Source organism: Nestor notabilis, unplaced genomic scaffold (genome assembly GCF_000696875.1).
Source record: "Nestor notabilis isolate BGI_N333 unplaced genomic scaffold, ASM69687v1 scaffold474, whole genome shotgun sequence".
Classification (NCBI taxonomy): Eukaryota; Metazoa; Chordata; class Aves; order Psittaciformes; family Psittacidae; genus Nestor; species Nestor notabilis.
The window spans coordinates 115318-133962 of record NW_009926690.1 but is presented as its reverse complement, the minus strand read 5'-3'; the positions used below and the strand labels follow the sequence as shown (position 1 = coordinate 133962).

At 37.0% G+C, this 18645-nt stretch overlaps 1 protein-coding gene across 1 annotated transcript in view; it reads left to right on the top strand.

The window, feature by feature from the left end:
• LOC104405058 (protein piccolo-like) overlaps positions 1-18353 on the top strand; it is a 189128-nt gene extending 170775 nt beyond the window's left edge. The window contains 3 exon segments of the mRNA XM_010013653.1: positions 13057-13191; positions 13809-13954; positions 18213-18353. Coding sequence (XP_010011955.1) covers positions 13057-13191; positions 13809-13954; positions 18213-18353 — 422 coding nt within the window.
• Positions 18354-18645: the final 292 nt, after the last annotated feature.

Below are 18645 nucleotides of genomic sequence, written 5' to 3'. Positions count from 1 at the left end.
CACTATAAAACTTTTTTCCCTTTGCATCTCTCCCATCAACCTATTCCATTCTCCCATTACTGAATATTAGGCCCTTCTGATTTTCTAAAATCCGTAATACCCAGCTCTTCTTTCTCTGTAGGAGGACTTCCACTATCTCCTCCACTCCCCAGGAAAGTTCAGAATCTCAGAAACATTACTGGCATTTTTACTCCAATAGAAGATTGAGACTTCTTCTATCGAGTCATTTAGTTCAATGAGAATATTGACATTTACAGCTTTGCCATTGTTTTTAAAGTGATATATAATTCCATTTACTTAACAGGTTTCTTCCCAGTTCATGAACACTGTAAGAAGAAGCACACTTTCCCTTTCTCTATTTCTTCCCATCATTTCAGTCTTCATCACAAAGCTCTATGAGTGTATTTGCATAAGTGCTGTACTGTCCCTGTACTTTTCTTCTGTTCTAGGTCTTTATATGTTATTTTTTATTCAAATGTATCTCTGTGGACTTTAACCACACACATCAGTTCAACAGTGCAATGAAATACCAACTTCAGGATATGTCTGTTACAGCAGTTTGAGGTAGTCAGCTTTGCATGAAATGAAGAATAATGGCACTGCTGAGAGCTGAATTAGAGGGAAAATGTAAAGTACATATTTCAATGAAAACCAGATATTTTAGACTATAAAGATTTCCAATAGAAGGTTATAAACTTTAAAAAAAAAACCCAACAAAACAAAACAAAAAAACCCAAAAGCATTTAACAGGAGACTCTGGGCAGGAGCTGAAAGGTAAATTGGTATTTCTCCAAAGTGGTAACAACTTCAAGAACCATCTCCACATTACTGTAAACACTGCTTCCAGGCATCAAACCTCTAGAGACTGTAGAACTCCGAATTCTGTCTAATACTGCGGAATATTCTGCATAATATTTCTGTCCATCCCTTGTGAGCAAAATTTGGATTAGCATGTTTTTCCAGTTTTGACTGAGCTGATTCCATGTTTATCCTGATTAATGGAAAGGATCATTGCCCTGTTGGACACATTATGCAGGTAGTTGAACCCCAGTAATAATTACAAGTATTCATTTTTGTGCTAAAATTTCCTAGGTTCTTTACAGCCAGCCACAAAACACTCTGGTGGTCCTGAAAGGCAGATTTGGCTTTCTTTTGTATATTAGACACAATGAGCTTTGCTAGAATTATCACAGCTCTTACTATCACACTGTACAGGCAATTTCTCATACTCTTATACTTGGTAGTCTTATTAGCAACAATTATTTCAATAATCATTCTTATTTAATGAGAAATAGCATCTCAGCAGTGGGCTTCTACCACTGTACTAGGTAATGTAAGTATGCAAAATAAAATCTATTAATATAATAGCATTACCTGTCTTCCACATGAACAGTCAGTGCAGAAGCATCTGCTCTGGTACCCAAGCTGTGCAGCACACACGACTGTGCTCACCAGTTTGTAGTTCCAGGGAGGTATGAGCAAGACTTTAAGCATATTTCACTGAAGAGCCTCAGAACTGCAGTATAAATCTGAGGGGGGATCTGCAAAACATAATGTGAGGAATGAATAGGCAGGTTCTTACCAAAAATTTTCATCTTCAGTTACCATGATGGTGTGCCTACTAGGTTTATAGCACAAAAGAGTGCTAACATATTGCGTTAGCCTGAGTATGTGTATGGATATATTTGTTTATACAAATGCCATCTTCCACCTCCTTCTCAGAGAAAGATTTATAGAGTTACATATGCCACCATGTGTTAAGTAATTTTTTATGGGCTATAAATGACTTGGCCAAGCTGTGAAATGAAACAGCTTGTTCCGCTGCACTAACAGTGCAGGCTCAGTGCTTATTGTCTCTGCAGTAAATGTGCAATGAGCTACTCTCCAAACTAACTGGAATGAAAACACATCATATACGGTACTTATACAAATTCGTATTAACTGTGTATACTTCCTTGTGATAGGATGGCTTTATGACAAAGGAGAAGCACCAAAATATTCTATTATTTGCATTGCTATATAAGAAAACATCAGTATTTTTTTAGCTTGGTTGCTGCTTTTAAAATCTTTAGTGTGTCTAGTAAAACTAAGCCTGTGTTAAAAGTGTAGGTAACATACTCCTGAAGTCAACACTTCACCCTTGAGCTGTTTTTCTATTTATCTTTCTAGTGATCTAAATTCTTTAAAGATCTATCTCTAATTTTAACCATCTGTCTTTGAGGCTTGATTTTTTTCTTTATTCAGACCAGACGTCCAAAACACTGAAAGGAATGAAAAATCATCACCTAAGCAGCTATCTATCTGCCATAGCAAATGGGGGAGTTCCTGTAATACAGCCTGTCCTTTAGTTTACATTTAAATGCAGTATGACTGGTTTTGCTTCTGACTGACCTACAAATTTGGCAGAAATTACATAAATAAGCTTTGTTTTCATGTCATTCTGCTCCCCGAGTGGTCAGCAGGCTTCCTGAGAGAACAATTGCTTCTCAGAAATGCAATCTTCGAGTACTTTGGTTTCATTGCTTTCATTTTTAGCTGTTGTTCTTAGGAAATAGGTTGTTCTTACGGTATTTCAAAACACTGTGTATTTTGTTGGTGGATGTTTATTTACATCCCAAGTACAAAATAGTATGTTCAAAGGATTATTTTCTCTTTAGATACACAATAGTAAATAATATACAAAATTTACTTGGCAATCTAGTTGTTCCCTTTCTGATACTATGCTACCCAATGTTTCTGAATTATAACTATTTGATCCTTTTAATTATATTTTTAGGCAAATTTTCTATTATCTCTTGCTACCATCCATGTGAGTAATTTCACTCCTCTTAAATTGCTCATATTATTTCCATTATACTTTCATTTATCATAATAATAAATGGACTTTAACCCACTTCCTGGGTTTTCTAGTGGTTCAAGCCAGAATGTCTAGTTTCATGACATCAAGCAGACAAAAAGAATAAAGAAATCTGTTGTGATATTCACATCTTCATATATATATTCAGAGCAAGAAGGTGCAAACTTTCTCATTATTTTGGCACAGAAAGTGAAGCTTGGCTCTAAAGGGATTCTTTCATTTCAGACTATATTGTCAAACTCTCAAAAACTCACTTATCAAAAATAAAAAAAAAGTTAAAAATATATTTGCCATGGGAGAAGGAAAGTAGCTTAAAATTTGACATAATTTAAATGAGAACCTAAGCAAAATTGAGCAAAATCCTCCCTGGTTTTTGTACAGGTAAAACCCGTTTTGTGTTCTCATACTGACATGGAAAAAGAGCTTGCAGACTGATTTGTCCTACTTTAACAGAATATTAATGTTATATTACACAAAGATTATTGTAGTATTGTGCAAAACACTGAACCCTGGTTGTGTCAAATACAGACTTTTAATGGCAGTTTGCAAATTTCTTCACCCTTTAGCAACACATTTTCTCCTTGGTAAAGCTGCAATAGAATAGGCTTAAAATAATCAATGTTCAGGTTGCTCTGTATGTGTGTCATTTAATAGTTTTCTTCTTTTCCCTGTATGAACTTTTGTCCATCTGAAAGTCAGGGCAAAGTGTACCTTTCATCATCAAGATTTCAGATGAGCTATGGCAAGCCATCTTTTATGCAGCTGAATCTGCAGCGTCTGATATGTCTCCTTATGTAAGATGCTAAAACTGTGAAAAGAAGACTGTGAATGTATATTTAGGCTAAGGCAGTGATTTATGGTGAGGATGAAAAGGAGAAAAGGTGGTTGAAGAGCGTCTTGCCTTCTGAGACATGAGGCTGCATAGTCTGCCCTTTCAGATCCAAGCTGCAGCTGTCTTTGAAGTTCAATTAAAGTAGGAAGAATAATTTCAACTATTATTTTACCTTTCTCTCACTGAAGTTATGGAAAATTGAGATGAAGATTTACATTTTGATACTTCCAGCCTGATTTCTCTGTTTAAAAATCAGTTTTCTAATTCAAAGCCATCACCTCACCTCTCAACTCTCACTGAAGAAAAAAGTACCTCCGGAAGGCATTTATCCATCCTAAGATATAAGTTTAAGGAGATACTATCCCTACTGACTACAGAGTCTAGGGAGTTTGAGTTAGACACCTAAGCTTCCTTATGATTAAACTATCATTAGTTTATTATTCTAAAACAAAGCTAAATTTTTGGGAATTCTGGTATTTGAATAAATTATGGAGAGGATGTGGATAGAGTAATCAGCTTAGAACATAAGGTTCCCCTTCCACAGAAATATAAATAAAAATAAATAAGAGATATCTAGTAGGATGTACTATAAATTAGTTCTGTAACTCTGTTGACTTCACTCACCTCATTTTTATTCTCCCTCTACCTACCACCTGTCAAATACATACAGGTATTCCGTGTTCATCTTCATAATTAAGAGCAGTCTGTATAGTCAACTCTGATCACCTAAGTTTGTTACCTGGAATACTAATAGTTATTATGCTTTTCACTCTATTTATTCCAAATGCCTCTCACATAATACTGAAAAAGTCTTTCTGGAGAAATCACTGATCCCAAATGTTATCCTTTAGATCACTGATTTGGACAGCTTCTGACACTAGTGAAATTCTTCTCCTCTAATCTTATCGCCTTATTAACCTCTTCTACTGCCTCATTAGCCTTTTCCTACAACGTTTGAGAATGGCGCCTAACAGAAATAAAGCTGGTTGAACCTGGATTGGTACAAGTCTGTGATTTTTATTTTTCATATTTGAGCATGTGTGAAGTATCACTTTTATTTTCCTACAAAGCACTTTAATTCAGACAAAGAGTTTTTATATATGGCTTCAGTCCACGGTCAGCATTAGTTCTTCTTTTTTTTTTCCTTTTAAAAGAAACGAATCAGATCTCTGAACAAGGTGCACGCACCCCATCAACAATAAATGGAACAGAGGGTTTGGGCTTCTTTCTGAGAAATATTCCACACTTCAAAACCTCAACAGGCAGATAGCTTTCTCTGTTTGCAAAATGTGTTTTGTGTAATAGTTTTGTTTCATCTGAAAGTAAAAGCTGAATGGTATTTTCCTTCAAATATCTTTTACTTAATCTTACTAAGAATTCTGAGCATATCTGCTAAATTTCTGCACCAGTATGTTCAAAACTTTGTGGGCAGTGAGCCTGCTAGCTCTAAGAATTATAATTTAAAACTGTCAGCTTGTTCATATGCCCAAGCCTTAAAGGCAGCCACTCTCACTGCCCACAAAATTGTAAATTGTGTTTGATGTGAGCAAAGTTCCTTAATTCTGCTCTTCTCCCTTATTACATGATTGCATGCACATCACATCAGAGGAGACAAGGAGATACTAATGAAAGACCTTGGTCTTCTTTGCTCATCTCATAATATACAGTCTATTCACTGCAGTTCATGTCTTCAGGGTAAGGAGAGGGAAGGGAAAAAAGAGCAGTTCCCTCTGTTCATGTCTGCTCCCACTGCAGAACATCCCTGTATCCCAGAGGTAACCTATTTGTCAGAAGTTGAACTGAGATTCTTTGCCACCTCAGAGGAGCATGACTGCCTGCACACTGTATTCCTACCTACATCAGTTAAGGGAGGGAATAGATGGTCATAACACCTGAACCTTCTCATAGGCAGTTTAGAGAACACTCTGAACACATACCAGGGACCCTCAGCAGGTGCAGCTCCTCTTCAGAGGAGGGGAAAAACAGAGACAGCATTACTCTGAGCATTAGTTCGTCCCATGACTGGTTGGTAGCACCAGGCAGGACAGACTGGGTATCCACTTGCAAGAGGAACAACAAATTTCAGAACCTGCATGTATTCAATATCATCTGTGGAGGCAGAGATCATATTTATTGAAACAGTCCTGTGCCAGTAAGCCCAACATCTCTTTAAAGCACTGTGAGACAGGAGGAGGTAGTAGTTAAGACTGCATTACATGTCTGATTTTTCTTACAGTAGGGAACAAAAAGATAAAACCAGCCTACAGAGAAAATTGTGGCAGTTTTCAGGGAGAAAGAAATACGTGGGAGAAAGGTGAAAGACAAAAAGAAGGTAACGAAAAAACTCAAAAGGACAGAAAAGGCTGACGCCTGTAAACATTGGAAACCATTGTGTATACCGATCACCCATCATTATTTTACAACTGCTTTGCCAGTAGCTCATGTCTCAGCAAAAGGATGAAAGGCATTATGAGTACAAACAGCTCATCCAGTAAAGAAACTGGTGTGATGTTAAAAATATAAAAAAAAAAAAAAGGTGTGCTTAAGAAAAGATTGGGAGGTTTTGGCTGTTGTTTTCAGTTCTTGGTGCATTAAATTTTAAAATGGTATTGAATACCCTTTTGCTTTACCTTCAGTTGGAGTTGTTTAATACTGAAATGTAAATAATAAATAGTTAGTATTTGCAGTAATACTGAATTACTTATTGCAAGATGGTGATGTTTTCTTGCTTTCCTGAAGCTGTCTGCTGGAGGATGGACTTCTTGTTCTCAAAATAACATTAAAAGGATCCAGCAGAAACATATTTCTTGCTACAACAGCACTCTGTTGGACAGAAAATTCTGACTATATGAGCATCATGAATTACGGTGGAGGGAGATATAACAGTGACGTGGGTCCTCATCAACCTAAATCTCATGAGATTAGGGATCACACCCCAAAGCCTTATTTATGTTTACATGGCGAAAATCTCTCTCTTTACAGCATATGCGATCCCCGTTACTAAATGCAAATGACCCTTAGTTAGAGAAGTAGATGTTATTATCTCTACCTCTGAGATTAGGCGCAGAGATGAAGTCTAAAATGACAGAAAGCTACTAAGGGACAGGAATCTCAGAACAAAACCCATGTTTTTGGGTTATCTTTGATCATGTCCTATATTTTAAAGCTGTGATTTTTCCTTTTTTGAATCAATTTTTCAAGAACCTGCCTTGGATTCCTTTGATTTTTTTTTACATGCTACTACATATTCTAACTTTCTAAATATTGAAAACATACTCTAATATAGCTGAATGCAAGACTTCATTTATTCAAGAAATACAGCTACTTAAGGAGCATTTTTGTTGCTTAAAGAGATAACTGTAGCTTGCACCAAGTCCAGGTCATTAAATATCTATGAGACAAATGGTAGTAAAATATGTCGAAGAAGTGCATGCATTCTACCAATAAACTCTTTACTAAGCTCTCAGAGGTTCATTAATTTAATCTCACAGGGTATCAAAGTAGATAAAGAGCTAAGGAAATTAAATTAGTTCTTACAAAATATGTCTTTATTTCTCATCCTATGCCTATGATGACACGATGCTTATCATTACTCATCTCTTCATCTCAGACTGAAGGATTATGGAAATTCTGAGGCTTGTACTCTCAGAATTAGAGCTGTAACATTCGGAAGAAACAATACTTCATGTTATATTCAGAAATGCTTTTAAGACAAATTGGGTGGCAGATTTCATTCGCTTCAGTTTGTTCATGGGAACACTCACGCAAAATACAAAATACCAGAAAATTCGAAACACCAGAAGCCGCTAATGCAAAATCTGTAGAGATTCTTTATTCCCAAACTTCCCTCAAGAGAACATTTCACAGAGTTGCACCATGTAATCTTATAATTGGCATTTGCACTGTCACATAATTTCTCTCCTTGGTTGACTCCCTGATCAGAATTCTCTAATTTCCATATTGAATTATTTCCGTTTTCTCCTGGGAATTCTATTAACACAGACTGGTTTGCTCTTTCTGAGACAAAACCCAGATTCTGGAGACAGTGTGCTCATCTCCCAACAGCACAGAGGACATGTTTGTTTCCCTGTGCTCTATACTGATGGTCAGCAACAACACAGCTGGCCCTGCACCACCAAACACTCCAACATTCTCCCTTGCCATCCACCAGGACAGCATCAGGCTTTCTACATACCAGCATCATCATGCTACAGTAGGACAACTCTAATTTTCTGAGGTTCTTTGCACTAAAATATCACAAAAAAATCCCAAACCAAAGACTCCTGTGTTCCTGCCATGAGACAACAAGATGGGAGTCAGAAGACATAGGGCTAATGGCAAAGCAGTGTGGATGTGGGATGTGTCTGGTCTTCTTTAAAGGGGATTTGCCTGCAGCAGTAGAGCAAGTGTTGTTCTCCACCGACATTAGGATAACCTGAGATTGGTCTCTGGGATGAGTGAAGTAATGGAAGTAATATGAGTATTCATAATCAGAAAATATAGAAATAAACTCTGAAAAAATGTGTATTCTTCTTAAAATACAGCCATCTTTCTGAACACACACACAAAAGCAAAAATAGGAGGTGAAATCCTGCTAAAACAAACCATGGCTTTATGTTCCTTCCTCTTTTACATATGTGATGAATAAGGCATTACAGTCCTATAGACTGAAGCCACAAAGTACAGAAAAGTAAATCATACAGTCATAGACTCATAAAATGGTTTGGGTTGGAAGGGACCTTAAAGATGGCCCGGTTCCAACCCCATCCTGCCCCTGGCAGGGACACCTTCCACTAGAGCAGGTTACTCAAAGGCCATCCAACCTGGCCTTGAACACTGCCAGGGACGATGCAGCCACAGCTTCTCTGGGCAACCTGTGCCAGCATCTCACCACCACCACAGTAAAAAACCTTTTCCTAGTGTCTACATTCTTTCAGTTTAAAGCCATTCCCCCTTGTCCTATCACTTCACGGCCTTGTAAAAAGTCCCTCTCCAGCTTTCTTGTAGGCCCCCTTTAGGTACCAGAAGCTGTTCTGAGGTCTCCCCACAGCCTTTCTTCTCCAGGCTGAACAATTCCCAACTCTATCAGAGTGTCTCCATACGAGAGATGCTTCAGCCCTTCGATCATCTTCCTGGACCTCCTCCGGACTCACTTTAACTAGTCCATGTCCTTCTTACATTGGGGATCACAGAGCTGAACACAGTACAATAGGTGAGGTATCACAAGAGCAGAGTAGAGGGGAAAAATCTCCTCCTTCAACCTACAGACCACTCTTCTTGTCATGCAGCCCAGCATCACAAGCATTGGAGGAGGCATTCCATGAACATTACCAAGCTTTCTCGGGCTCCTCTCCCCTCCATTCCTGCCAGGGCTTTATCCCATGGTACTCTACCAAGCAGATCCCTGAAGAGGCCAAAGTTGGCTTTCCCGAAATCCAGAGTAGTGACCTTACTGCATGCCCTCCTTGCTGCCCTAAAGGTCTTGAACTCCACTATTTCATGGTCACTGCAGCCAAGGCTGCCATTAAGCTTCACATTTCCCAGCAACCCCTCCTTGTTGGTGAGAACAAGGTCCAGGTGGATTTTTTGTTGTCGTAGTTACTTTTTGTTCTGTTGTTTTTGTTTCATTATCCTGCTTATTTTTCCAGCATCTGAGTTCCTTGATTGAGCAGTAAGAGGATGATCTGGACCATAAGGAATATAAAATAAAATAAAACAAAATAAAAATAATAAAAAAAAAACATCAAAAAACCTCCCCAAAAACAAAAGCCAAAATCAACCAAACCTCCCACCACTACAACCTCAAATTATCATTGTCGTACTCAGTAGGCCAGGTCCACTGGAAACTGCCCAGAAGGAAAATCCTTGACCATAAAGTGTTTGAGTCTTAAAGCTCCAGAAGATAATTTCTTACTTATTTTCAAACAATAATTCTGTTATAAACTGAATTTGGGGGAAAAAAAAAAAAAAGGAAATGATTTTCGATATCCCCCTTCTTTTATTTTTAGATCTACTGCTCTTAGTCACACTTCTGGAACAGAAGGAGCCTTTACTAACCATGGAACAAATGTCAGTTTATATGTTTTCTCAATATCTTTTTTTTGGCCACCTGGCACCCATTCAGAAAATTGTCTAGTATGATGCTCATCAGGTAGCAGCATTGAGGCATCTTATATTTAAATTTCCAAGTTTAACCTATTCACACTTAAGTATGCAAATAGACATAGTCCATCTCATAGTCAATAACTGTGCAAATTATCTCAGAAATTTACATGTAGACAGTTGAACTGAATTAAATTCTTGCCATTGTCCAGTGAAATTTACCTGCTCATTTAAATGCATTGCTGAATCAGCCTGGATAACACAAACTGATGGAGACAACTACTTATTGCTGTATTGGGTAATTTTGTTTGACAACAGGCAACTGATCAAAAAGGAATGGGAGCACAATCCATAGTTAACAATGGAAGTTGACAACAACAGTGCAGATGGCACATCCTGTGATTTACAGCAGCAGTCACTTAAGACTAATAGCATATCTAATTAATCTTTCAAAGCATGGACTGTGACAGTTCTACAAGAGCAACAGTTCATGTTGTCATCATCATAGCAAATTTAAACCCCTTGACTTCTACAATAGCTGGCAGCCATTTAGTTAATTGACCATCACCATTTAATTGTTAATAGATGTTTAATAAATCTAATCCCTAAAAGGAGGTGTACTGTCATGTAAAAAACACTGCTATATTTGATCATAGCCATATATTTTTTAAGAAATAATTAGCTACTGTTACTGTGTTCCTAAAGTGAACACAATGTTGTTGTGCACACCTATGGTCCTCCTCAGTAAGTCTGTGTTTGATATATATGTAACAGGTAAAATATTACACAAATTCAGCTTAAATATTTCTTACCCTTTTCAATATTTACTTTATCATAAGTCTGTAGAAAATAATTTCATCTTTTTCCGCTCCTTGTTTCCTGGGCTCAGATAGAAAGTAGCGGTTTTAGTGCTTTATTATATGGTTCTTTGCCACTGTGATAATCCTGGTTTTATTTCATCTGGAATACATCTTTGTTAGAGCAAAGATTAATATTCAAGTTACAAATTATTTTCCAGTGCCTTAGAAAGCCATATTAGTACTTTCTTAGACAGATATGTAATGTTTTTTTCACTGTATTTACTTTTTTCAGAGTTGCATTTTAGCATTTGTTTATCATAATCCAGTCTACCAAAATACCCACAATCAGTTCCACTCACACATAAGTTACAATTAAAGTTTTCTAAACTCATGTAAGAATGCAAAAAGTCATGACTTGGAACTGCATTTTAAGTTATTCCTACCAATGCAATCCTTAGGGTCATCCAATCCCATTACTCCCTGAGCAATTTCATTTCAAAGAACATTCAAGTCCAGCTTAGCCCACTGTGACCTCTCTCAACAGCTCGTAGACACTTCCCCTCATCAATATATCTCTATTTCCAGTTAAAGAATCAGCTCCACAAACCAATGTACCTTTGCTCTATTCTTACATATCTGTCAAAGGAAAGATGCAATGTACATGTGTGAGAAAGAGTGAAAAAGCCAAGCAATGGAAAGAATAGGAATCTCTTCTGAGTCTTCAAAATTCTGCTGGGTTTTGAAGTGGTGATTTATTTTAGTGTGGTATTTCATAAGGCTGGTGTTACGGCTTTTCATTGCATGCTGTGGGAGAAATGAAAATTAGAATGGAAGGACAAGAAAGCTATGGTGCTTCATTTCTTGCAGCTAGAGATAACTTTTTTTCCCATGAGGCTTAAATAGTAAAGCAGGGTATTTGTCATAAAGAGTATCCCAGCTACCAATGATCTTTGCTGCTGCCATCACAAAATTTGGACTCCATTCTCTTTGCACAAACATATAGCAGAAATCAAGATTCTATTGTTGTTCAAACATACAGGAAGGGGTTTGTGGTGATTAAATATAGTGAAAGAATCACTTGCCTCTTAACAGGTCCTCTCCCATCTTACAAACTGTGGGTGAAACACTGGCCCAGCTGAAGCCCAATTGCAAACTTGTATTGACTGTAACTAAATTAGATTCCAGCTTGAGTTTATGAGGAGGCTTGGGACTGCATGTTGTAGCTGTGATTATTTGTTATTAATTTTTTATTCATGATCCCAAAAAATATTTTAAGTAGGAAAAAAAAAAGAGCATGTAGGATTGCACATGGACATCTGTGAAGCAACAGATGGCATTTTTAGTGAGGATTTGGTTATACATTTGTGATACAAGTAAGTAATCTCTCAATGCCACTTGGTAACTTTGTACTCATTAAGAAAGAAGCTTCTCCAGATGTATCATAATTGTTTACTTCTGCAGAATTGCTTTGCTCCTTACAATATCTTGGCACCAGCTTCTAGAATTTCCTGGTAATGTGTTAAAGCCTCAACCTGCAGGCACCAGAAACTAGGTAATAAAGACTTCCAGAGGCTTTATGGTTTGGTTTCTTTATAACTAACATCTAAAGAGAAGAGGAAGGTGAAATAATATTTTACAGTAACAGGACAATAGATATAGAAGCACAACCCTTGTTATGACATGATGCTATTATAGACAGCATTGTGCTGAGGGCATGGGCTCTGCTTATACCACTGTACTTCATTTAGAAGATGTAGCTCTGTTCTACTCTGCCTGGCTTCAGTAAAGCCTTGTGGGAGGACAGACAGGGGAAAGGCAAAACAACTTTTCTTATATTTCGTTCTGTGCCTTCTCTCCATTTCTGGACTGATTTAGAGAGAAATCCATACAGAGTAGGAACAATGTGCATGTATTTCTGTCCACATAAGAAGGAAAATCACCTTTAATTTGGAAGGTCACAGTAAGCACTTCCCTTTAAATTGTGTGAATGATACTGCTCCATATTCGTAGGAGGTCTTAATTCATTGCCTTTCAGAATCTTACATTTTAATACCTTATTGAATGTTCTCCTTTTAGTTGTTGGTTTTTTCTTTCCTTCTATTTTTTATTTTTTTTTTTTAATCGCACAACTTAAGAATCTTACAGCAAAGGTTTCTGAAAGTTAAATTGTAGTGACCATTACGTGACTTGTAATGACTCTTAGAGAAAATTCTATTCTTGGGGAAAAAAGCTCCTCTGAAGTGAATATGTTCTGAAACATATAATTTAGTTATACAAGTGTACTGTGTGTATCTACCATTTGCTCATCCAACCAATGTATTACCCTTATACCCTTAAAACCTGTCCTAAAAAATAAAAGACAAAAAAAATACAAACTACACAGAAAACTCTACTTCTTTCTGAGTTAGAAAGATACATTCAGTTTCCTTTTGCATTAATAAGGGTTGCTCTTTCTGCTTTTCCAGGTAAAACACAGGTTATGGGTGAAATCAAGATTGCATTAAAGAAGGAAATGAAGACAGATGGAGAACAGCTGATAGTAGAAATCCTTCAGTGCAGAAATATCACATACAAATTTAAATCTCCAGATCATCTACCAGGTATCACACAGAAACTACCTTCACAATACTTTGAGTACATTAGGAAAGATGCATCTGAAGTCATTTAACATCACCTCTAATATGGGAAAAAAAGTGCTTCTTAACCAGAATGACATATTTTATAGGATTCTTTTTGAAGTGTTTTTTTCTCTTATAAGCAACATTAATGGAAGTAGAAATATTTTGTAGAAGCAAATTACACTCTCAGAAGTTAATCCTTTTTTTAATTTACTTTTGATTGTTAAAAATTAATCCTCTTTTAAGTTTAATAAAAATTATAACTCCCTACATTATTAAAGGACTATGATACGTACTGAAAAAAATGCATTTTGGTGAAAAAGCTTTTTAAAAACTAAAAATTCACGTTAATAATAATATTTTCATATGTACATAAAGGCATCAAGGTGTTCTTTCCTTGAATGTCAGCATTGTAAACACAAAGTAATTCCCTTGGAGTTAGTGGGGTGGTTCCATTTCTACACCATGTGAGTGAGAACAAAATATATATAAATATAAAGTACCATGCTCTGATTCTTCACACTTCCCTTCTGTTGAAATCATTAGCAATGATCATTCAAAAGCTTCTATATTTAACTCATTGAAATATTCTTCCCCAGACCTGTATGTGAAGCTGTATGTTGTCAATATGTCTACCCAAAAGAGAGTAATTAAGAAGAAAACCAGGGTATGCAGACATGACCGAGAGCCTTCATTCAATGAAACATTTAGATTCAGCTTGAGTCCTGCTGGGCATTCTCTTCAGGTAATTCTGCATTTTATTAAAACCTAATTTTGGATGTTGTCCATGTTGCGCTATGGGCATTTGTTCTACCTTACTTGTTTGCTGAAAAGAGAAAATTACAAAGGAGATAACACAGTTGCATAAAAATGGAAATATGGGACTGGAGGAGACTTTACAAGATGGTTTAATCCATTGCCCCACACTGAGGAAGGGAATTTACAGATCGGGTCTGAAAGTTTTAGGCTTGATTTGTTCTTCAACCCCCTAGAGAAAGAAGTTACGCAAGCCTTCCAAAAATATTTTTTATGTATTTAGAAAGTTTCTGAAGTGTAGTATCTAAATTAAATACTCTGTTTTTTTTAAATTAAGTTCAATTATCCTTAAGTATCCTCAAAAAGCACAGAGGAAAACTCATCTGCTTCTGTTTTATAAAAAAAAGTCTGCACACTGACATGTTGTTATCATATCTCTCCTCTCTATTTTTCTGGCTAAGTAAATGAAATTTCTTTGATATATCCTGTTGCCTAAATGCCTAATGGTTTTATCATTCTTGCCAGTTCTTCAACTTCTGTAAAAGTTGTTGATGTCTAGAATTAGACACACTAGTCATAACATCAGGTATTGCAGAAGTACTAATTATGCAAATTGAAATACTCATGAAACATATCATGAAACATATGTAAAGGAAATGACAGTATTTTCATTCTATGACACATCAAATGATGTGTGGAACTGATTCAGGAATAGTCCTTCTCCTTCTGTGTTTTAGTTGCTTAGATTTGATCATTTGGTCAGATTTGCTGTTTTAGACAGTGAGGATTCACTGTACTCACCTTAATTTACTTTCATATAAGTAGATAACTAATTTAAGCCAGGTATTAAGGCTTCCTTTAGTCAGTAGATAGGTATGGATAATTCCAGGTGTATATGCATGCGAATTTTAAAAGTAAGTGGGAGGAATTGTTGAGCATACCAGCATCCACTTAATCTACCTTTAAATCTGGAAGACCGACGTAAACAAGCCAGCTACATTTTGATGACTAAAGTTAGGCTGGGTTATCCTAATGCTATGTTAGGCTTATTGATTGTATCATTAAAATTAAAACCAAAATGGATGTTTGTTACAAAACAAGGCCAACAGAAATAGATACTCTTTTCCCTGTGTTAAGTTGTCCTAACATCCTTATTGATTCAATAGACTCAATGAAAGAATATTTAAGATGCTTTATTAGCCAGAAAAATGCAGAGTGGTCAATAAAGTCTTGCCAAAGTTGAATAGCTAATATCCCTGTAAAAAATTTGCTTCCAGTGATGGTCTGATGAGGAAACTGTAAGGGGTAAGTAAACCAGCAAAGAAGAAATTATAGAGTCCGATGGAAAAATAAGCCATCAAGTTGCTAGTGAGGGAGATAGTGAGGGAGGTAGCCATAGGAACAGTCAGCCTGAGACTTGGCAGCATTTCCTTAGAATCTCTGTGAGATGTACTGGGGCTGCACACCAGATTTAAGAGAACAAAGGCTGTAAAAGTAGCAAGGAAGAAGTTTAAAACAAACAAACGGTGTTTCTTCACGCAATTTGGAGTTCGAGCTGTAAAATTTATTGCTCTAATATACTGTGGATACTAAATATTTTCATGAAAAAAGTAATTGGAGAAAACAATTGGATAAATTATTGAGAATACTTCGTAGTCTATTAAACGCAAACAGAGTATTTGCAAGTCAGGAAGTCAATGATCCACAGGTACTTTGATAAAGTGACACCACATGATTGTCCTGTTCTTATATCCTGCCTTACACACCACCCTATACTCTTTTGGAAGCAGTATATTTACCTGGAGAGATCTGACTCAGTACATCTGTTTTTATACACTCTTCATAGTTATCAGACAGTTTGTTCCTGATTAAACATGAAGGTTGCTGATTTGAATGCATAATTTCAGTGATGAATATTAGGGAAAAGAGATGGACATTGTCAAAAGAGATGTGGGGGAGAAATAAAGCCAGAATGCATAGAACAAAAATGGAACTGGAAGATTAAGGGAGGAAATAAGATCAGAAAGAGGGAGTAAGATGAGATCAAACTTAGTAATCATAGAAAGTACATTGTAAAGAGAGATGAGAACAAACTGGAGGCAGAAATTAGGACGAAGGTCTGCACTCGAAAAATCAGCAGCAAGAGGTGTGAATATTAGTCATAAAAACGGGACATTGCGTTATTGAGAAAAAAAACATATATATATATAAAAAGAGAATGGTGAAGAAAAGTATTGCCAGAATTTTCTGTTTAAGAGTATTTGGAGTAGGGAAAAGAAACCCTGAGGATTAAAAACTGAGACTAGCTGATTCAGGATAACAAGTCTGAAATTTAAAGTGGAACAGGGAAAAAACAAGACTGAGAGACAAGTGCTAGGGATCCAGCTGGGAGGAGTGGAGAGAAGGATCAAGGACTGAAGCAATGAAAAATTTATTAGGAATTTTTTCTGTCCCAAAACTGTGGAATGAAAACATTCTGCAGAAAACATTTTGACATGTTTCAGACAGGCACTTGCCTCAGCCCCTGGCAGCTTGGTTGCTCGCTTCCCTGATTTCCCTGTTCCTTGGCAACCCACCTGGGACTCTTCTGGAAAGCACTAAGCTCCTGGCTCCTGGCTGACTGGATAGCTGCAATTAGAAATACATAATGTCCTTTGTGAGGGTAATCAGAAAAACCCAAAAGAATGTTTTTCACAGATGTTCTGGTTTGGCTTGCCAGCTTCTGTGCTCCTCATTTCTTCAGGAAACATCGAACCAAGTGACCTAAAAGCCAACAGCAGTGGAGGGAGGATGCCTATTTACCCCAAGGCTTTCTGATGAGTGGAGTTCCCTAAACAGCTCAGTGCTTAAGAGTCATTTGGTACTCCCTCCTCAAACCTGTTGACTAATGCAGGTGTTGAAGCTCTCCAGGTACATACTTTACTTGCCAATTGATGTGAAAATTGGCCAGGGAACTGGGAAAATTATCCAGGAAAATTATTGCAAACTTCTCCCCTTTTTTATTTAAATTTCCATTGAAATGTAAAGTTTGCAAAGTTTCTTAGCTGTTCCCCAAATTAGAATGGAGATTTAAAAAAAACGTTAAAATTCTTAACTACTGGAAACTGGAGTTCTTCTGCAGTTCTCTTACATGTCTACTGCTGTATGGTCTCTTCCAGCATCTCATCCTTGAGTTCTGCAATTCTTCAGTTAGCCTAGATCTTTGAAACCAAACAAAATGCCCTATTTTCTCTCTTGCTGATTCACACAGAGGGTGACAGCCTCCTACTGTTAGCAGCTACCTCCCTTGCTCATTGCTGGAAGTCTTCTTAGTGACTGTTGATTTTAAAAACCTCCTGCTAATCCCACCATGGAAATACAATTTTTCATGAGTTCTTTTTCTTTTTTAAAAACTTAGTAAGTTGATAGAAAAAGAATAACAACACAAAAAAAACACTGAGTTTGTTGATTCACTTGCTCAATGATTAAGAAAATCTAAAATTTACTTCCATGTGCATAACTCATCCCCTGATATATGTATATTGTTGAACATTTTCTCCCAGAAACATGTAAAATGAACCTATAGAATCCTTCCAAGGAATCTATTACTTGCATGCTGTGAAATGTAGCTGGAAAAACTGTGCCGATATGATATATCAAGGAGAATCTTGAGCACCCAAGCCTGCATAGCTCACACAAGTGCTAGGGCTGTTTCCAGCACTTCCCACTCTTCATGGCTGGGCAAGCAAGAGCTGTAAGACCAGTGGCTCTCAGCAGAAACATAGCAGGAGTGACATTTCAGACCAGCTCTTTATTTTGGGTTAGACTACTGCTTGCTGAGGTCAGAAACCAGAACTTTGGATTTTCTCACATGCTAGTCTGCTCGGAGCTACAGCCTATATGCAGGTATCCTCTGACCTTTACACACTTAAAAAGAGCTGGTACTTTGCCTGCATGAATCTTTACCCTGTAACTTAAAACTTGACCTTGTGTTTGTCTTTGGTAACCAGCAGGTTAACAAATTGCTTACTGAAGATTGTCATCCTCTAGTTGCTACATCCCATGATAATAAAATAGAAGAGGGTGAAAGTTCAATTTTCAAGGGCCTTTCTTTCTATTGGGAAGGCGACTATATGTAAAGGGGTATGTTTCTATTCTGTGGCTATTGAATCAGAGCTCGACATTTATGAATCTTTCACGTTTGCTACCAAATGCAGTATGTTAATATGCAGATTGATAATTATTTATTATTGTTATTATTTTCCCAGATTCTTCTTGTCTCCAATGGAGGGAAGTTTATGAAAAAGACACTGATTGGGGAAGCTTATATCTGGCTTGACAAAGTGGATCTAAGGAAAAGAATAGTAAACTGGCACAAACTGTTGGTCAGCTCCACACAAACACACTGAGCAGAGATGTCTGCTTAGGGCACAAAATCTGCAGAGTCTGCTATAAACAGCATCACTCCAAGACTATAGTTTGATATCATTGTCTTTAGCTAGTCTTTCAGAATACAAAGTAGAAAAGAGCAGTCTCTGGGCTATATAGCACACTTAAATGAGGGCTAATACACTTGTTTTGCTGCAAAAGACAGCAAAAGTGAAAGAAAACCTGGGCCCAGAAGTTAAAGTGAGGCTGTTTGAACTGAAGACTGACATGAGGGCTCAGTGGTGTTGGACTCTTTGTGAAGAAAGTAACTGT